The 21966-nt window shown below is 43.0% G+C and overlaps 2 protein-coding genes across 5 annotated transcripts in view; both read left to right on the top strand.

The window, feature by feature from the left end:
- Positions 1–11969, top strand: part of herc2 (HECT and RLD domain containing E3 ubiquitin protein ligase 2) — a 78438-nt gene extending 66469 nt beyond the window's left edge. For all 4 annotated transcript variants that reach the window (XM_079505775.1, XM_079505774.1, XM_079505773.1 and 1 more), the window contains exons 81-92: positions 299–390; positions 526–665; positions 1690–1877; positions 2515–2712; positions 3399–3482; positions 4309–4450; positions 5987–6181; positions 6810–6922; positions 8307–8497; positions 8982–9087; positions 10565–10777; positions 10981–11969. In XM_079505775.1, coding sequence (XP_079361901.1) covers positions 299–390; positions 526–665; positions 1690–1877; positions 2515–2712; positions 3399–3482; positions 4309–4450; positions 5987–6181; positions 6810–6922; positions 8307–8497; positions 8982–9087; positions 10565–10777; positions 10981–11253 — 1935 coding nt within the window. In that variant the 3' untranslated portion in view covers positions 11254–11969. The remainder of the gene's footprint in view (positions 1–298; positions 391–525; positions 666–1689; positions 1878–2514; positions 2713–3398; positions 3483–4308; positions 4451–5986; positions 6182–6809; positions 6923–8306; positions 8498–8981; positions 9088–10564; positions 10778–10980) is intronic.
- A 2942-nt stretch (positions 11970–14911) lies between these two features.
- oca2 (oculocutaneous albinism II) overlaps positions 14912–21966 on the top strand; it is a 74748-nt gene continuing 67693 nt past the window's right edge. The window contains exon 1 of the mRNA XM_079506117.1: positions 14912–15087. The gene's annotated coding sequence lies outside the window, so the exon portion shown is untranslated. The remainder of the gene's footprint in view (positions 15088–21966) is intronic.

The raw sequence follows: 21966 nt of genomic DNA, 5'->3' as shown, positions 1-21966 counted from the left end.
AACTTGTGCACAGTATATGTCACTCTGTATAGTGCTTTCTTTTCAAAATCTTTTTATTCAGGTTTTTGACAGTAGCCCAGGGGCAAGTATTAAACAGACATATAAAACTCAATCCCCTATCCCACCCTCCCCCCACCCACAATCCCAAGGATAGTCGGAAAAACAGTCTGGAGGAAATAAAATAAATATATATATACACACATACACAAAATACATGGACGGCAATTTTGTAAGCGGTTAGAATGATTGGCTGAGCATCCGGTTGATTTGTCATGCGTATGATTTGGTGTGTGTGCAGATCGACTCCCTGACTGGCCTGGGAGTGGTCAAGGTGGAGTGTGGCTCCCAGTTCTCAGTTGCCCTCACCAAGTCTGGAGCCGTCTACACCTGGTATGTGTGCCTGGCGTTGGTTATCTTTTGTGCCGCGAACATAGTATAAATCGGGCTTAATAGAGATGAGATATGATTTATGGTTTTGTGTGTGTGTGTGTGTGTGTTTGTGTGTTTACCTGTTTTTCCACCCAGGGGCAAAGGGGACTACCACCGCCTGGGTCATGGTTCTGACGACCACGTACGCAGGCCCAGACAGGTCCAGGGCCTACAGGGGAAAAAGGTCATTGCCATCGCCACCGGGTCACTCCACTGTGTGTGCTGCACGGAAGATGGTAGGAACTCCATGATCATCGTTGTATTCAAGCATATACGTTAAAACCCTGAGAGTGTTTAGTAACATGGAGTCTCCCCTGGATCCCCAGCAATCAGAAAATAGTACATTTTGACTAGGTTGGGGTACAAATTTCATCCGTTCAGGAGCAAAACCGCCTACATTACAGGATAAACAAGTGGAAGCGATAAGACAAAACAAATCAGGGGGATAGGAGATTGGGTTTTCTGAACTACTCGAAGTTCTGGATGAAATTGGTGACCGAGCTCAAATAATATGTTCTGTTTGCCGAACAGCTTGAGAGACGGAGAGACCCGGTTTATACTGAACAAACACGCTATAGCAGTGATTACTATCAGAATATAGAACTTCAACTTTTGAAACAGAAAACATAAAAATCACTTGAAGCACATTTAACCCTAGAACACTAAACATCCTTTTTGTCACACCATCACTAAACACGGGTATATTTTACCCAATATAAAATCTGCCATAAAACATATTTCTCATCAAAATATATTGAAGAACAAATACATGGAAACTTGAGGTACTCTTCTTTAATATTTCATCATGACTTTTCACAAAAAATACGAAAAATAGACAGGGGCAAAATCTGTGAAAAACGTGGGTATTATTTTTAAAATATTCATAAAAGAAACAATAATGTAGCTGGGAACTTCTCTTTTGGTACAGTACACCCATTCCTGGGACATGTGAGAATGGTCCAGTGAAAAAAAAGCCCATTGTGGGTGTATAGGATTTTTCTCTATCACTAAACACGGGTGAAGACCCACCCACCTCAGACATCAACATTATGAAAATTACCAAAATATTATTGTCCGGGTGAAAATCACCTGTGTTTAGTGTTCTAGGGTTAAATTGGATTTTGCACGTCATGTCACATGTGTTTACACTTCTGTTCCTCAAACTGCAGCCAGCAATGTCCACTTTGGGCTTCCGTTAGCATTGTGTTGCCATGTGTGTCTGGGCTGCGTCGAAAGCTGTGTTGTCTCGTTTTGGCTCAGGAGAAGTGTACACATGGGGCGACAACGACGAGGGCCAGCTTGGCGACGGAACCACAAACGCCATTCAGAGGCCAAGGCTGGTGGCCGCCCTGCAGGGAAAGAAGATCAACCGTGTGGCCTGCGGCTCGGCTCACACTCTCTCCTGGTCCACCAGCAAGCCCACCAACGCCGGCAAACTGCCAGCCCAGGTAGAGGCACTCGCCTGTGCTTTTTATACACATTGAATACCATCATTTCTGGTGAAGCCCAGGGGTCTTTGGGGGTGGGGGTTCCAGGGGGTCCCCAGCAAAATGAAATACAGTTTAAACACTTATTTTATTTTTCTGCTGTTTTCTGCAGGCTCAAAACGCATTGTGAGCTTGTAGATCAGCTACCGGTATGTTTGTGGCCAAGAACTTGGGAGGGCCTTAATGGAAATGTTCACTGCCAAATAGAGCATTAAAATAAAGTGTGAAGTTTATACCTACCATTAGATGGCAGTATAACATCTGCAACCGAGGGCAGAAGTGTGTTATTCCTGTGTCAGTAAGCAGTTGATGTTTGTCACTGCTGCTGTTGGATATAGTGTACACATTATACCTATATTTTAAACTGCTGCTAAAAGATAAGCTATTGTAAAAGACCCTAACCTTTGTTTACTTTACATCAAGTATCTTGATTGTATATTTTTAGAGTATATTTTGTGTTATCATGTTACATGTTACGCATATCAGCACATTATCTTGAGAAACAATCAACATGTCGCTGCTTTTACTGCTTATAAGTTATTGACAAATCAAACCTTTTTTTGGGGGTGATTCTTGCTGTTTGTCCGCTGTGTGTCAGGTTCCCATGGAGTACAACCACCTTCAGGAGATCTCCATCTTGGGACTGAGGAACCGGCTGCTGCTGCTACACCACATCTCAGAGCTCTTCTGCCCCTGCATCCCCATGTTCGACCTGGAGGGCCGCCTGGGCCAGACGCTCCACGGACCATCCGTGGGCTTCGATACGCTCCGAGGCATCCTGATCTCCCAGGGCAAGGTGGGTACTGGAGACGCTTTGGGAAGAACTAGGGATGCAACGGTTGATCGAACGAATTGATTTAATTGATTATAGAATGTTATCGATATTAGTACAATTATTAATTTGCGGGGAATTCAATTGAAATTGTGCTTGTAGATTGGCTATTTTCAGCAAAGAGATTTGGATTAGAGGGGGGAAAAGGAAGGGACCACATATAGGTCCCCAATGAAGTATGTAGGGTTGTGGTGTTAGACGAAGCATAAAATAGGGCTTGAAGACTAATTCATTTAGTAGATTAAAACAAAATCAATTTGACGTTTTCCTTTTTTTTTTTTTTACTGTTCTCAATTATTCGATTAATCAAAAAAGCTAATTGTATGATAATTGATGATCACTGAGAAAATAATCAATAGTTTCAGCAATATAAATAACATACTTGTGCATAGATACTAATATAAGTTTTTGAGGGGCGCTAGCCCCTCCCATGTCCAGCTTTGAGGGTTTGTGTAAATACAAACATTGTCCTGACACAAACATTGAATGCCATTGACATTGAAATGCCAGTTTTGAGTGTTTGTGTAAACACAAACATTGAAGACAAAAGTGAGGACGGAAATTGCGATTGGCTGGAATGAGATGATGTACGATGTTGTATGATGGTAAGAGCGCCCCTCACTTCACACGGGTGTGATTTTTGCCAACAGGAAGCTGCTTTCCGGAAGGTGGTTCAAGCCACCATGGTGAGAGACCGACAGCATGGGCCGGTTGTGGAACTCAACAGGATCCAGGTATGCACAGCTGGCCATGTGACACTCATGACTCTCCCCCTAGTTTTCTTGGAAAAATGCGGGGTCATAACTCATGGACATGAAAACGTTTGCTAGCCTCTAACCTACTGTACTGACACTACTGGCCCCGCCTCTCACTGTGGAGCGCAGCTCTAGACATGGCTTATCACTGAGCGAGTTATGATCATGTGATCTCTTTCATACGGGTGGGTGTGCGTGTGTACGTGCATGTGATCTCTTTCATACGGGTGGGTGTGCGTGTGTACGTGCATGTGCTGATCTCTTTCATACGGGTGGGTGTGTGTGTGTACGTGCATGTGATCTCTTTCATATGGGTGGGTGGGTGTGCGTGTGTACGTGCATGTGCTGTGTGATCCTGATCCGGTCTGTCTGCAGCGGTTCCTCTTGTCTAGATCTGTACTCTACTTAGCTATGATTTCCAGGCCACTGCACCTCCACACACGCAGCCACACACACACACACACACACACACATCATCACAGGTGTAAAAAAAAAAGTAGGTGAAATTATTTTTGTAAAAGATTCCATTTTTCCGGAAAGGGCAGAAGGATAGAGGTAGAAAGAAAGAACAAGGAAAACAGATCAGATATTCCAAAATTATGCACACACACACACACACACACACACACACACACACACACCCTCCTCGAAGCTCTGGCTGTGAGGGGTGCAGAGAGACCTGTCGAAGCCAGAAAATTCACACCATGCATCAGTGTTGGCTGCAACTATTTATCTTAAAAACAATGAACAAACACTGACAGTCTACCCCTCCCTCTGTGTGTGTCTCTCTCTCTCTTTTGCCCAGGTAAAGCGTTCGCGCAGCAAAGGAGGTCTGGCGGGCCCTGACGGGACCAAGTCTGTGTTCGGTCAGATGTGTTCCAAGATGAGCTCCTTCAGCCCGGACAGCCTGCTGCTGCCTCATCGCGTCTGGAAGGTCAAATTCGTTGGTAAGATTCCAAGAATTCCAAGATTCCGCCTCCCCCACCCGTGCACACACACCCTCAATCCAGGAGACTCACCCGAAGCTGTGATCTCCGTTCCTTCAGTGTATCTAATGGGGGGCCGCCCTCATTAAGAATCCTGGTGGTGTCAGGAAACTGTGTGGGCGGTCCTCCACTTTCACTCATGTTCCTTCCTTCCTGATGCCGTTGCGATGACCTCTGTCTGTCGGCAGAGAGACAATGGCCATAAAATGTACAGATTGTAGCTTTATGGCCTGTCTCTCCTGTGCATATGGCTTTCACAATCCCCCCCCACCCCCACCGTTCTGTAAATGTGTCTGATAAATGATCAGCAGGACAGGAGACGCAGAGAACCCCTCGTGTGCTCTCGTGTTCAACACGAGACATTGATGTCTGCATACCACAGCACTCTTGTTGTTTTTTTGTTTGTTTGTTTTTTATCACCACAGTGAGATGTGCCTGCAGGCTTGTCCTCTCTTTAGTCATTTTTGTTGATGAAATCAGTCAATGTCTGCATTTCTTATGCAGACATTGACTGATTTCAGCCATTTGGATTCCGCTTGGCTTGTAACTTTAACACTGCTGCTCTGCATCATGTGGCTGGTGAAGTTAAATAAGCTAATATAAATAGGTATTTAATAAAGACTATTTGAATTGGTCTAAAGCAATAGAATACATTCTTGGAAACATCTTCTATAATACCCTAACCAGGTTAAAAGGTTAAAGTATGTGATTTATTTACCTGGTAGGCATTATAGTAGAACTACAGGCACATACTGTAGGTTTAGAACGATAATGCCAAAACATAATTTTATATATTGTGCTCTTTTTCTTTTAATGAAACCGAGGCAGAGCACTGTTTCATTAAAAGAAAATTTCACAAATAGTCTGGCAGTCAACAGGCTTCTTTTGTTTAAAGTGGGAAATGTGCTATATAGTATATACACACAATTTACATACATTCATGAATCCACGTGCTTACCAGCTGTCAGCATTGAGCAATTGTTTTAATAGGGGTGACCATACCATTAACATCCTATATAAGGCAAAAATGAAAACAAAAACACTCCTTGTGCTAAAAACGGCCATAGCCGTAATGACAAATGTGATGAGGTCAGCACATTTTGGGCACATTTGGACAAGTGGCTATGGCCGTTTTTAGCCCAAGGAGTGTTTTTTGTGCAAAACGAATGCTTGGAATGGATTCAGAATCATGAAAAACCTAGTTGGACATGTCACATGCTACTTAAAGCATAATGAAATGTTTGCCTTATATCGGATGTCAATGGTATGATCACATATAAACCCCAATAAAATAAATTGCTCAATACCGACAGCTGGTCAGCAAGTGGATGCATGAATGTATGTATATACGGTAGACAATATTTTAGAACAATAAAAAATACTATATACCAAATTTCCCACTCCACACCCCTGGCTGCCGGACTAAAATGATTGGGACTTCACTTGGCCTAACAAAAATGTTCAGTCCTGAGATGTAATTCCCGTCTCTGCCAACAGGGGAGTCAGTGGACGACTGCGGCGGAGGCTACAGCGAGTCCATCGCTGAGATGTGCGAGGAGCTGCAGAACGGCCTCACACCGCTGCTCATCGTCACTCCCAACGGCCGTGATGAGTCGGGAGCTAACCGCGACTGTTTCCTGCTCAACCCCGCAGCCAAGACCGCCCTGCACATGAACATGTTCCGCTTCCTGGGTACGCAAACACAACACCATGACTCTGCATACTGTACGTCATTAGGGATCCAGATGTGGTCCCCTCCTTTATTCCCCTCTAATCCCAATCTCTTTGCTGAAAATAGCTGATCTACAAGCTCACAACTTCCTAATTCAAATGGTAAAATCAACTCGAGGTTGACATTAAATAAAAGAAAAAAACACAGTGTTCCATTTTGCAATGTTATACATTGTAAGAATCCACTTTAGTTGCGTTTGTTTTTGTGCTAAAAGAGTGACTTGAGGGCAATGTAAATCCGAGCAATGACGCGATTATTTTGGATGATCAATTTCTAATTAGCAGAGCAACTGTTGAAGATATCTTGCCAATATTTGGAATTACATCATGGCAAGGTCACCAGCGTGTTATTTTACTTTAAGCCGGATTTATACTAAGTCGTACGCCAGAGTCTTGTGCCAAAATATTTGACCTATAAACTCACCACGCGTCACAATGTGTGACAGCAGTGTGTAGATTGTGTTATAGAGCTTGGCATATTGGCTATTCTCCAGAACGGACATTGTACATGTGTCTGGAGAAAACGAGAACGATTAATTAAAGGAATGAAGGAAGGAATGTGCCATTGTGAACGGTTGTGTCCCTACAGGAGTCCTCCTGGGTATCGCCATCCGCACCGGAAGCCCCCTGAGCCTCAACCTGGCAGAGCCTGTGTGGAAACAGCTGGCTGGCATGAACCTGACCATTGCTGACCTCAGTGAGGTACAGATACTGCAGTGTGTGTGTGTGTGTGTGTGTGTGTGTGTGTGTGTGTGTGTGTGTGTGTGTGTGTGTGTGTGTGTGTGTGTGTGTGTGTGTGTGTGTGTGTGTGTGTGTGTGTGTGTGTGTGTGTGTGTGTGTGTGTGTGTGTGTGTGTGTGTGTGTGTGTGTGTGTGTGTGTGTGTGTGTGTGTGTGTGTGTCTCCCTCTCTCTCTCTCTGTGTTCTCTGACTGAATACTGGGAATTAACGCAACAATCTTCTCGTGCCATGTCGTGCCCTGAATAAAATGCATGCCCACAGCCAAATGTTCACCACACAGTAGGGGCACTAGGGTTTGTGTGGTTAAATGTCAGTGGATAATCGGAACACATAAATGTGTAAAGGAGGGAAAGAAAAAAAGGTTCTCTCTGGCCCCTTCACCTTTAGCATGAATGGAATGTTTATCTTTTTACCTAACATGATCAGTTATGCAAGTCAGTTTTATAAAAGGCTCTACATTCCTGCTCAGATTACAACTTCAGTTCAATGCTCACTGACAAGGGTCCGTGACTCTCGTGATCAGTAAACCTTCTTCTATTTAGTACTGTAGCCATTAGTGCGTTTGGATTTGGTTCCGTTTTGGTGTTCAATTATGTTACTCCAGGCCTAGCAATTGGCCAAATAATTAGCTCAATAGGATAATTACAGAATTCACCGATTTACTGTTATTAACCCATTGATGCCTGAGGCCGAATCTGGGAATGCCTTCTAGGGCCTGACCTAAGGTTTCTGAAATCCTTCAAAATCTTATTTTTTTAAATAGTTATGTTACTATGTATAGCAATAGCTGATAGGTTGCACCAGGCATCAATGGGTTAAAGCGTGGCGGGCATAAGAATTCCATATGACTAGACCAAATGACGCTCATACCTTTTTCCCAGAATGGACAAACCGGGCTCCAATTAGGCTTTTATCTTACGGCTGGCGTGAGCCCACTCCGGCATTCACGCTGCAATCATCTGAGCCTCTGTCTTACGTTTGCTCACAAAGATGCCGTTGTTCTGTGGTTCTTGCCTTGAGATATCAGAAAGGTTACACAGGAAGTAGAACCCAACCCAAGACTACAGCAACAACACAGGACTCCTCTGTTTGAGTTAGTCAAACAATGCAGTGACGCACATGTGTACACGAGCACACACGCTCGCCGCTGGTTCAAAGTAACTAAGTACATTTACTCAAGTACTATATGTAATATATATATATATATATAATCTTCAGTTAACACTCTTATATCTATATTAACCCTGGAGCACCAGCACACACACACACACACACACACACACACACACACACACACTGACTCACACACACAACCACAAAGTGCTGATGTGCTTTCTGCGCCCTCAGGTCGATAAGGATTTCATCCCTGGCCTGATGTACATCCGAGACAACGAGGCCACGGCCGAGGAGTTTGAGGCCATGACGCTGCCCTTCACCGTGCCCAACGCCAGTGGTCAGGACATCCAGCTCAGCTCCAAATACTCTCACATCACCCTAGAGAACCGGGCAGAGTATGTTCGCCTAGCAATAAACTACAGGTGAGAAACTGTGCGGGTCACTCATCTTTTCAAATGAACGTGTGTGTGATTAACCATTATATAACTAACAGCGACCTAAACAATTATGATTTGTCATAAAATTGAGTTTTATTCCGAACATAATCGAGTAGTAGCGGGAGATGAGAAGATGAGCTCAAATATATGCTATCTACTGCTACTAGCTCGTTAGCTGTTGGCTAACTGGAATGGAACTCAGACATTTGTACAGTATTATTAAAATGCACTTTATGGGACCACTAGTCACCACATGGTGTCACCAAACTAACAAACAGAAGCTCTTCCTGATTAACAATTTAAAACACTTAGGATTTTTACTGTGTATAAAGGAATCGGCTACATGTGTGTGTGTGTGGGTGTGTGCGTGTGCGTGTGCGTGTGCGTGTGCACGCGCGCGCATTCATTAGCATGTTTCTCTCCTGCTGTGTTCTCTCCGCTGAGTGTGTGTCCTGTGTGTTCCCTGCAGGCTCCATGAGTTTGATGAGCAGGTGTCAGCCGTGCGGGAGGGAATGGCTCGAGTGGTACCTGTTCCCCTGCTCTCCCTGTTCACCGGCTACGAGCTGGAGACCATGGTAAACACACTGATCACATTGTCTTTTATCTGCAATGGAAATAATCATTAGGCTAAAAGGATAAAACCAAAAAAAAAGTCCAGGAGACTTGTTTCCATTGTGGTCCTATGTATTCAATTCATCTAGCCTGGCTACAGCCCTTGAATCGCTAGCCACGCCCATTACAAAACAATCACACCTGTGTGAAGTGAGGGGTGCTCTTGTCATCATCCATCATCCAATTCCCGGCCAATCGCAATTGGTGTCCTCACTTTTTATCCTCAAGTCCTTTTATCCACAATTCCTCAAGGCTAATCCTCAATTTTCTGTCCTCACTTTTTATCCTCAATGCGTACTTTGCTCAGCCAATACAAATCAGCACTATGGGGTGCTCGGTCAATCAAATCATTGCTATGGGCTACACACAAACAGACAAAGCTGGGCATAGGAGGCACTAACGCCCCTCAAAATGTATGTTCTGTATAATGGAGTGAAACGAAATGAAAATTCAGGCTGAGTGTAAGGCTACAATTCATCAACATTGCAAAAAGTTACCTGTACATTATGTGTACAAAGGAGAAAACGGAAAATGTTGACAAAGAATGACAACACCTTTCTATGGGAAAATTGCGTTTACCTCCCCTTGTGTTCTCCTGAGTCTGATGGTTTTTCAGGCCTGTTTTTTACAGGATGTTGTCACATTTTGTAGTAGAATTTTCCCTTGTTTGTTCTATAAGTGGATGTTACCAGATCATTGTCACTATTGTAGCTGTGGGAGTCACTCCCTTTGGAGAAGTAATTGGTCGGGTATGCATGTATTGAGGAATGCCCCTTTGACTCTCTTAAATATGTACATGTTTTTAATTGCTTAACCCTGTCTTCTACATTGAGCCATCCCATACTTCCAGAATGTGTTGGAATCATGATGTCCTACTGTAGGACTGACATCATAGACTGGCCAACAGTACTATGGCTCCTGCACTTAGCACTGAATGCACAAAATCTCTGACGTGTATGTCTGTGTGTCCACTGTGTATCTCGAGAACCGTCCGACTGATCGACTTCAAACGAGGCGTGTGTATCGCATATGACCCAAGGGAGTGCAGTGTTGACTGAGCGGGAAGTCAGTCGGATCTGTGGAGGTCCAGAAATATCTGTATGTGTCTGTATGCGCGAGCACCACGGCCTCTCCCATCAGGGAACTCAAGGTTGGGATTCCCAAGATTGTTTCTACAGTACTGTACATGCTGGGAGCCCCCTGGTTCCTTTTTTGGTACCGTTACTTGAGGCCTTTCTCTTCAACCCCTAACCCTAAACCCTAACCCTAAGCTAAGTGGGGAGCATAGGGATGACCCCGGTCCAGCGGTCCTACGTCCTAGAGATAAAAAGATTCATGAAATGTGGGTCCGTAGCCTAATGCATATCAAACCGGGCGTCCTTGAAATGAAAAAGGTTGAGAATCACTGGTGTAATGAAGTGTTTCTCTTTCTCCCTCCAGGTGTGTGGCAGCCCTGACATCCCTCTCCACCTGCTGAAGTCGGTGGCCACCTATAAGGGCGTGGAGCCCACAGCCCCACTCATCCAGTGGTTCTGGGACGTCATGGAGTCCTTCTCCAACACAGAGAGGTCTCTGTTCCTCAGGTTCGTCTGGGGACGCACGCGTCTGCCCAGGACCATTGCTGACTTCCGCGGGCGGGATTTTGTCGTGCAGGTGAGACATTTGCAACACCAGACCACCATCATGATGTTTTGACACATGAGTCACAAGGCCATGGTTGTCAAACGTGTTCATGTCGAGGACTTAAACTTTAAGTGGTTAAACAGTTCTCAGTGTCAACCCATTGTGTTGATGTTCACCTATCTACAGTGCATATAAAAGTCAACATGTGACTCTTTACGTTGCCTCCGCTGTAGGTGCTGGATAAGTACAACCCGCCAGACCACTTCCTCCCAGAGTCCTACACCTGCTTCTTCCTGCTGAAGCTTCCCAGGTACTCTTGCAAGCAGGTGCTGGAGGAGAAGCTTAAGTACGCCATCCACTTCTGCAAGTCCATCGACACGGACGACTACGCGCGCATCGCCCTGTCCGGCGAGCCGGCGGCTGACGACAGTAGCGAAGACTCCGACAATGAGGACGCCGACTCGTTCGCCTCGGACTCCACCCAAGACTACTTAACTGGGCACTGAGCTCGGTCCAATCAATAAACTGCCACTGAGGGGGAAAAAAGAAAGAACGAAGACTGTGTTAATCAAACGTATTAAATACACATGTTCATATCTGCATTCTACTAAGACAAAAAAACACTTAAGATGGAAGAAAAATAAACAAAACGTGCAATTAGCTTTGAAAGCATTTTCATGTTGGAGAAGAAACATACAGTAGGTCTTGCTATTATTTTTAGTTTCTTTAAAGTGGGAGAAATCGGCTGCACATGTCTTGGTTCGTGTTTCATGAAACATGCACATGTTTCCAGACTTCCGTAATGTTTCCAGAGTTATTAATAAAAAGAAACAAAAAGAAAACAAGGCTCTCCAAGCCTAGCACTGTGGTAGATATCTCCCTTCAGTTTGCGTGAATTACCTGTCCCTAGTTTGTATATAGAAACTTGATGTGCGACGAATGAGTAGTGTTATCGTTTTCTCTATTGGTAATAGCAGATGTTTCTTTATAAGAACCTTTTTAACTTAAAAAACGCAAACGATCAGTGTTTATCTCACTCTGTTCACGTCAACAGAAACCGACTGAAGGGACGTTTTACAGTAAGATTGCCCTTCCCCCAACACCTACGTTTGTCTCCATAAAGAATGTATATAATATGATTGTGCCATGTAATCATGAAAGGTTCTCATTCCTGCATATTAAATGTTAATACATTTCTGTTAATAAATTTAACTTAAAAAGACTGAGGGCCCCAATTTGTGTTATGCCTGTTAAAATGCTAATTTGTAACCAGCTGGGTTTTTGGAATGTTTGATAGAGCAGGGTTTCCCCCCCAACCCCCCCCCCCCCCCCCCCTTTTTTTTGGCAACTGAATGGCTGGAAATGTACATAGTACACATACAGTACTGCATGCATAAACTTAACTTTATGATTATAAATGTGGTTTCAGTATTTATTTATGATGTATTTTCGCTATTATTAAGGTTATTGTAGCGGTCAATTTGTATTGGGGAGGGGACCCCCGGAAATGTCAAAGCATTTCCGGGGGTCCCCAGCCAAAAATGTTGAGAACCCCTGTGATAGAGCAGTGGTTCTCAAACTTATTTTTTACGCCAAAGACCCTCAAATTATTTGGCCGCGGGCACCCATCTAAAAATATTGTTTTGCTAGAGACCCCCGTACATGATTTGGTTTGTTAAAATGTTTCTATAATATTCAAAATCTTTCACATTTTTTTTTTTTGACAATAGCCCATCTACAAGCTCACAATGTGACGTTATGACCTTATGCACATGGCTGCCATCTTTCCAGCAAGGTGCTAACTAGGTGCAACTTCCCATAGACAGCCCATTCATCCAAACAGAAAAGTCCTATCTAATTGTATTAAAGTAATTAAACAACGTCAAACTCGCTCTACAAAAAGCTTGAATTATCCTCTTTCTATCTTCAAAGTTTTTGTTTCATAAAAGTCCACCGTAGACATGTTATGAGCTACTTCCTGTCAAGAAAAGTGTCAGAGTTTGGAAGCGCTCGTTATCAGTTAAGCAACCTCCTGCTGCCTCCTGTATTATGTGCAAATTCAAAACAGGTGGTACGCAGGGCACTTCCAAACTAACGAACAAACAAAATCACCTGCAAGGAATTTCTTGATAGGAAGTAGCTCATAACATGTCTACGACTGTCTATGAAACAAAATATTTACAGATTGAAAGAGGATAATCCAAGCTTTTCGTACAGCTGCAATGTTGGTGAGTTTGATGTTGTTTAATACAATTAGATAGGACTTTTCCTATCTAATAGTTGCTAGATGCTAACTATAGCACCTATAGTTAGCATCTTGCTGGAAAGATGGCAGCCGTGTGCATAAGGTCAATAACCTTATCCTCAGTAAAACGGTGCCAAAACCTAACCCTATTCATAAACTTAACCTCAGTAAAACTATGCCTATACCCTAAATGTATTTATTCCTTATCCTCAGTAAAACAACTACTGGACAAGAATACAAGAGAAACGCCCCACCAAGCGGTCCACAGAACCCGATTTGAGAACCACTTGATTATTGAGCCTGCATTAGCCTTGTTTTTATGGCTGGACTCTGTAGGAGGCTAGCTGTCTGTAAAAGGGGTCTGTCCATGACTAATCTGGTGCAGTGGTGAGAAGTACATTACTCAACTATTGATTGGCTATATACAGTACTATTGTTGTATCATGTACATTGTTTTATTTTATATATAAGTCTCACTATACTGCACTGGTTCCCAAACACTGGGTACCAGTGGGAACCACTGCTGTATACTCCATACACACTGTACACAGTGTACAAGTACACAACTTAGAAGTGCTATAGAGACTTTATTCTTTTTCAGTTTTCAATCCAGATCATGGATTGAACAATGGTGTCCCAAATTCACCACAAACCCTGATGAGGGTTTCATTGAGCTGCGCATAAATGCACCATACACTTTATTTAGCTCTGAGTGCACCACAAAGTATTTTACTTATTTTATTTTACTTTGGCGCTATTACTTTCTTTTTTTATTACTGTTGTGTTTGCATATCTTTGCACTGTTGTTTGCATAATACTTTGCAAATATTAAGGTTGTCCGATTTGGAAATGTGTTTATTTTTTCAGATACATTTTCTACATGAACATAACCATATTATATGCATAAGATGAAATCTAAGATCTTATATTTATGATATGAAATCTTATATGCATCTAAGATTAAATGGTTGTTAAATGGTGCAATTTGTAAAAATGACAATATCCTAACATCATTGAAGTGGGACTCATAAAATGTCCCTGGGACCCATCTAAAAGAACCCATTACATTGAAAACCTATTTACATCACTGTAAAGTAGTAGATGTAAGTCCTGGTGAATTTGGGGACTTTGATACCAAATCTAAGAGAAATGACAATGCAGGAGCCAGGAGTGTTGGCGGCCCTGATGCAGATACACATAATGTTTTATTTAACCTTTAGTTAACCAGTAAAAAACGCATTTTTTTACAAGTGTGAACTGGCCAAGCGAAGAGGCAAATAATGTTACACAGCTCTGCCAGTACCAACAAATACAGGACAACATTTAGGACAGTGTGTCTAATAACATTCAATATCGACAATAACTCATATGTCACAGTATGATGATGTTGGACATTCCTGCCAGCTCCGTGGGATTAAGGAAATCTCCATAATTTCCTGGGGGTCTAAGGAACTTCCAGACCCGCAGGAACGTTCCCAGGGTGCCGACCCGGTTCCGGTGAGGTGCCCCGCATCCGAAACAGTTGAGAAATGACAAAGTTACCGTGTGGGGGTCCCCAGGGGGTCCCTCTACTGTACTGTACTGTAGGCCTACTGTACCGATACACCTGAAATCATCATACAGTTATGTGTGTGTTAGGCTGCACAACAGTAACACTTGATTTTGAAAACCAACCAAATGCTATTTTCGTGCTCAGACAGCCAGCCAGGCAGCCAGGCACACACAAAGCTACTTAAAGGTGTAGGGCAACGGAAATGGTGGACATTTTATTTTGAAGTTTTAGCTTCACGCTGGCTCTGAAGTTTCTGAACCAATCAGAGCGTCGCATCCCTCCAGGCTATGGGGTCTCAAAGTCTGTGACTTCCTGCATGTGAATTTCGTTTGTAAACAAAGTGACAGGCCGGGAGACATGAGGTCAGCGGATTATTTCTAACCTATACACAAGTTAACCTATATACATATTTTAGCGTGATGATTAAGTTTAAAACAAGTAATACACTGTCTGGATGTCATCTTGAATGAGATTAAAAACGGAGTAGTTCTTTAATCAAAACCAGCTGTGGAGGAGGAATCAGGAAGCATGGGAAACAAACTGGTGAGCTTCATTTGTATTGGCTTTTATTGATGCGTATCTCTACACGTCATCACGCAGCACGTTTTCGTTTTCAGGAAGTAATTCAAAAAATATTTGTATGGACTTTTGATATAAAAACACACAAAAATGAGAATGTGCCAATTTTTTTGGCATCCATTGTTAGGTAGGCCTATGCTCATATGATGACCACGGATATTTTCTAAAAGTGTGAAAAACGTATTTTTCATTTCACTATGCCTTTAATGAAGTGGTTGCACCACTTAAAAATCCACAACACCATTGTGCGATGTATTTGTTGATCTGTTGATCTGTTGACCGCAGATACTTAAAAGAAATGAAAAAAACAAAACAAACATGATTATTCGATGAATCGAAAAAGTGATCCATAGAGTAATTGCTTTGAAAACAATCAACAGTTGCAGCCCTAATCTTAACCACATGAACGTTGGCGTCCCTATTCTGGGGCAAACATTTGTTTAAAAAAAAAACTATAATACGAATCTACAAGCTCACAAACAAACAAAAAGCATGTACACTGCCTATTCAGTGGAGATATTTGCTTTAGAGGGAAAGAACGAAGGGGCCTATAGTACAGACCATAGAGTATATATATAATAGAGACTCAACTTTGAGGTCCTGAGTGACGTAGGGCAACCGAGCGCTCAACGTTAAAGCCCAGCTGCACAGGGTTTCCCGGTCATGAATCCACGGGTCCGCCTGTAGTCCCTCCTCCTACCACTAGGACCCAGAGCTTCAACGTTGAATAGCCTCACTGCCCACTTGGTACAGACCCCTGGGGACTCTGATCAACGAAGTATACAGTGTTTAAGTGATTAAAACCCTCTCTAATTTGTCTCATTGTTCATGCACAGACTGCACTACGCATTCTTTGTGTATCCGCCACTAATAAGCTCTCTTGGGGAGGGGGGGGGGGGGGGTTGTGCGTGTGCGTGTGCCCCCCCAGTCTAACTCACACACACACACACACACACACACACACACACACACACACACACACACACACACACACGCAGCCTTGTGTGTAGCTCTAGGAAGGTATTACTGACAGCCATGAGAAGAGGCCGAGGGTGGGGGTAAAAAAAAAAGACCCTGTGTTTTAAGATGGCTTAAAAATCATTAGCATTCTTTGTAGTCTTAGCTCTTTTTCTCAGGCATAATCACAAAGAATATTATACTAGTGGGAGTCACGTGCTTCTCAATGCCCTGTCCGCCCGGCTCCAGATAGCTAGCAGATATAGTTGATATCTGCTACTCTTCTATTGAGACATTTACTGTAGATCCTGTGGTTGGGTAGGACCACTACTGGTTTACAACTGCTGATGCGTGTGTGTTGGACCCATGTTTCATTCCCTGCTATAGGACTGGAAAGTTATGGACATGCCCCCCCCCTCTAAATAGCCAGCACCCACAGTCACAATTTTCTGGAGCCGTCGCTGTTCCATATCACCATGTCTCTGTATGCACCACCTGGCATTTCAATTTGAATGCATAAATACTGAACACGTGTCCTCACTCATTTGTATTTGTGTGTCTGAGATTCCAGTGATCATGTGCTGTCGGAAGTATGTCAGCAACAATGTTGCTATGTCCCAGGGTATCCCCTCGCCCCACTGCTCTAAAGACTCCAAGAACCAAGGCACTCCCAGGAATTAATACACGCATGGTTTACTGACACAAGATTCTAGAAACTTTGAACACGTATAAGAGTGAGTGACAGAGATACAGTAGAAATGGGCTATATTTGCTTTTATATGTTAGTAATTACACGGTCCTAGTCCTGCAATCTGGCCACGGTATTGTCTCACGGCTCCATCAAACCAGCTTTTCTCGAACAGCAGACTTCATTTCTAATCAGCTGCAAACGGTCCCAGGGTCGACACAGAGAGACATCTATTGATTTTCAATATGAGAAGATGACCTGCAATATACCGTAGACAGAAAAGGCTGCTTCTTTTCTAGAGTTAGACACACTGTCTGGAGGCCCATTCTTACACAACAGGTGCATTTTCTTTCATGTGATTAATTCTCCCGGTTATATATTCCTTTCATTTCATTGTTTTGGTCATGAGTATTTCCAAATCTAATGCAGCGATAAAGTAGCAAAATGTATTATTTATTTTTATCACGAGATAAAAGCATCAACTTGTAATCGAGGCATCATCTGAATAGTTGGATCGATGGAGCGATTCTTCTCCGCAACGTTCAAATCGATGTATAATTTGTGTCACAGTGTAGCAGACGTACAAGCTCAGCTCGCAGATTGGCTGTTTTTGACGTGCGACACAGTACTGCGTCCAATAAAGTGTAAATCGTCCCTAAAATGGTTTTGTTTCATTGTGAATCATTGGTCTGAACTAGGCTTTAATCTTCCTCCCTCATGTGGTCACATGCTGCCTCCCCTGCAGACCTCAGGAGAAGATCCTAGCTGCTCCCCTCCCTCCCAGCAGTCGGATCATACAGTAGGTCTGATCCTGCATCCCTCATCCCCTCGTGATCCACGCTGCTTAAGTCCAATGGTCTGTGAGTTTTGTGTTGGCAATTATTTTTTTCCTACACGTGCACAGTAAGCCTTTGAACTATTGGGCCAATATTGCTGTCCAAATTAAAAACATGAAAATTCCATTCATATTCATTGTTGTTATTATTTACATTTATGATCAGCATTTCGGAAAGCTCCAGGGTGGGACATTCTGCAACAGTTGTACACGCAGCAAAATCCTGATCCTTCCTGATCCATCTTCACACTACTTTTTTCCCGCCCAGGGGTGTGTGTATTCCCAGTTGGATCTCATGTCGTCGGCGCTGTCGGGTGAAAACTGGAAAGTGGAAATATGTCCAAAGCTCTTTTTGTTACTTTTGTGTGACGTCTGTAGTATGATGTAGTACTAGTAAGGCATTCATTTATAAAACATAAAACATTGCGTCTGCAACCATATCTATCGTACATGTGATGGTCTGAAATTGTCATCACGTCTCTCCTCACCGGCCCACAAGACTGGTGTGCGCTGTGGCCTCTGGCGATCTCCTTTGTGTAGCGCTGCTCCTGTGATGTCATTGGGAGGAGAGGATTCACACCAGGTGACTCGAGCTCAATGGACCACATTGTCCTCCCAATACGGAGAAGGCATGCCTTCCTGGAGATCCACAAGCACTGACGATCACCTGCTGGCTACAATGATCACGTTGATCACAATGATACACTGTAACTCGGTGTCAAATTTGAATAGTGAAAATAGCCGATCTGCAAGGTCACAACGCATGTGACGCAATGTGTTGTGATGAGCTATATATCTATTTTGGTTTGTTTCTTTGGGGAAATCTTTGAACATGACAGTTTGCAGGGTGTTGATAGGAATTTATTTATCACTACTCATATTTGCATTGTATACACTCTTATGGTGCTGCAAAACCCCTCATTCAATTATTATTGACTTTAGGGGCGACTGTGGCTCAAGAGGTAGAGCAGGTCGTCCAATGATCCATGGGTCGGCGGTTCGAAAACCGGCTCCTCCTGTCTACATGTCGAAGTGTCCTTGAGCAATACCCTGAACCCCAAATTGCTCCCGATGTGCTGGTTGGTACCTTGCATGGCTTCCGCCGCAATCGGTGTATGAATGTGTGTGTGAATGGGTGAATGTAGTGGCAGCGGTGGCCGAACGGATTGCGGAGCGGTCTTGATACCGGAAGGTCGCCAGTTCGAATCAGCGGTCCGACACGTTAAAATTACCACCACTGAAGTGCCCTTGAACAAGGCATTGAACCACTACGATGAAATGTGTTCTATGAGCAGGGCCTGGCTGGAAACAAGTTCTTGAGCTTAGCCCAGATACCCTGGGTAAATATAGTAATCATTTCATTTCATTTCATGCACAATCTATGTAAAGCGCCTTGGATAAAGGCACTATATAAATGAACCATTTACCATTTTATTTCACAAAATACACATTACAATATCATTGAACCCCAGCATCCCCCACCGCTGGAAATTCACACCCACTCCCTATTGGTTCACCAACCTATGTACTAGTTTCCAGCACTCCAGAATTCCAGGACATTGCCATACAACTTGAACAAATGAGCCCAAGGTTCCCAGAGTAGGCCTACAGAATGTGCAATACGGGTCAGGGGCCAATCCCATGCATTTAATGCCTAATTCTGGGTGCTACATAGTACATATGTCTCTGACAAAACCTCAAACGTATTGATTTTGACCAGTTATATTGTCCCAAATAGCATCCCAGTCCAATGTCTGGTCCAAATCTGCTACATCCATATTCCAAGCTTTCATAGTTCTTTCTTTTATAGTTCTGAGAGTGTAATTGATCATATAATATATGATCTAAAACAGGGGTGCCCACACATTTATGACGTGAGATCTACTTTCAAAATGACCAGCTCAACAAGATCTACCCACTGAAAAAGTGTACCATTGCTGAAAATAGTTTAAATATATAATGTACCTGGGGGGGCTTTGGAATAGGGAGGGGGGAGAAATTATGACAGGCAGTTGCTGGAACTTTTTACTTTGAAATGATTTGTAGTTTCTGAGTTATTTAACTTAAACGCCCAATGCATTCTCAATGGCAATAGCACAAACTTTGGCATGCTACTAGTCCTACATACTTGTGTCGTATATTACAAAGCCACATTACGATGAAATATCCATATAATGTTGTATAATGTCATATACTGTTTGTGCACAACAAACCTGCGCTGACTGAGTTTCTGCATGTGAGCTCTGAGAGGCTTGATATTAGCTGGCCCACAGACACATTCCAAGGAGGGCCTATGTGATCAGTTGAAAAGGTCTGCTATGAAATTGTAAAGGCTATTGTATTGAACCGTGGATACCATTGTGTTAATAATCTATAGAAGTGACCATCTACTTAGTATGCGGTGGTCTGGGGACGCACATGCACGTGCGTACACACATACAAGGGCGTTGGGGTGCACACCCTACATGCACTATTTGGGGAGAATTATAAAGAGGGTCTCAAATGTGCGGAGATCCAGAGAATCCAGTGAGAATCCACAGAATCCAGTCAGAGAGGTCAGTCGAGAATCCAGTCAGTCAGAGTGAGATCTATAGCCAGGTTCCAGATGAGATCGGGGACAGCTATGAGGGGACTGCTCTAGGATGGCTCTGGAATGGACTGATCATGAATTTGGTAACTAAGCTTTGTCCTTAATAAAATGATACAGAAATAAGGACATGCCTGGCCTCTCCAATCATTTATGCAACAGGGTAAAAAGTGCTTCCTGGACACTCAATATATGACAAATAATGGCAATACACTACACTTGCACCTAGAAACCCCATTCAAACCTATTTAGGTTCATCTTACGGTGGACATCTTTGAAATCTTTGAAATGTTTCATAGTTTTAGAAATATAGTGCTTTCAAATTTGAGAAATGTATAATGGGGCTCAATGGCAGCTCTATGGCACGTCAAAACATTACTTTCACCTAGAAACTCTATTAACACATTTTATAATTCAGCTTACTGTGGAGACACATGCTGGAACTTTTTACTTTGAAATGATTTGTTGTTTCTGAGTTATTTAACTTAAACGCCCAATGCATTCTCAATGGCAATAGCACAAACTTTGTCATGCTACTAGTCCTACATACATACACCTATAGAAACCCCATTCAAACCTATTTAGGTTCATCTTACGGTGGACATGTTTGCCTGAAATGGAATCTTTGAAATGTGTCATAGTTTTAGAAATATATAGTGCTTTCAAATTTGAGAAATTTATAATGGGGCTCAATGGCAGATATTGGCACGTCAAAAAAGCACTTTCACCTAGAAACTCCATTCACACATTTTATAATTCAGCTTACTGTGGAGACACATGCTGGAACTTTTTACTTTGAAATGATGTGTAGTTTCGGAGTTATTTAACTTAAACGCCCAATGCATTCTCAAGAGCAATAGCACAATCTTTCAATATATTGTTCCCACATCTCAATAGAGCACTGTGTCCTTTTTTGGGCCTTCTGGGCCCTTAGGGCCCCCCAGGGGAAAGCTTCATTTTCAGTTCATTTGAGCATCAACTTTCAACTCTGGGCACTTTTACATGTAGAATGACCCAAAGTTGAAGCTTCAATTTTGGGCACTTTTACATGTGTAAAAACAGGACGAAAACAAGCTAGCTAACTTTGCACAGAAGCGACCAGACGACAAGGGCCGGACATCGTTACGTGTGTCTTGACGAGCTCTACGACATATCCAAAGGGCGTCTCGTAAGACTCAACGGTCGCAGAGAAAAAGCCGCAACTCTGTAAGCACGAAATTGAGGCCTTTTGGCCGTAATTTGACCACAAAATCTGCTTTAAATGGCTCTTTTTTTTAAATCTGAAACTCCTTCCCATCCATATTGGACGTAAGACTGATTTAATGACGAGGGTCCTGATTCTTTTGGACACTTTTAAAGGTCAAAGATCATCGAAAAGACTGCCCCCAGGGTCTAAGTGTAGAATGACCCAAAGTTGAAGCTTCAATTTTGGGCACTTTTACATGTAGACTGACCCAAAGTTGAAAGTTGATGATCAAATTAACTGAAGTTGAAGCTTTGCCCCTGGGGGCCCCTAAGGGCCCAGAAGGCCCAAAGAAGGACACAGTGCTCTATTGGGATGTGGGAACAACATATTGAAAGATTGGAGCACAGATCTGTCAGGAAAAAAATATTATCCTAATGGCCCAAAGAATGGGGGAGGGTGTTGGACTTATAGCCTGAAACATCATCTGTGAATCTTGGGCTGATTAAAGACGTTTTTTTTCCCTGATAGATCTGCGCTCCAATCTTCTGGATATTTTTGAGACACACTCTGAGCCCTCCACCACACGTGTA

Source organism: Electrona antarctica, assembly GCF_951216825.1.
Source record: "Electrona antarctica genome assembly, chromosome: 7".
Taxonomy (NCBI): Eukaryota; Metazoa; Chordata; class Actinopteri; order Myctophiformes; family Myctophidae; genus Electrona; species Electrona antarctica.
Note: the sequence above shows the minus strand (reverse complement) of the source record. Positions and strands in the feature narration are given on the sequence as shown.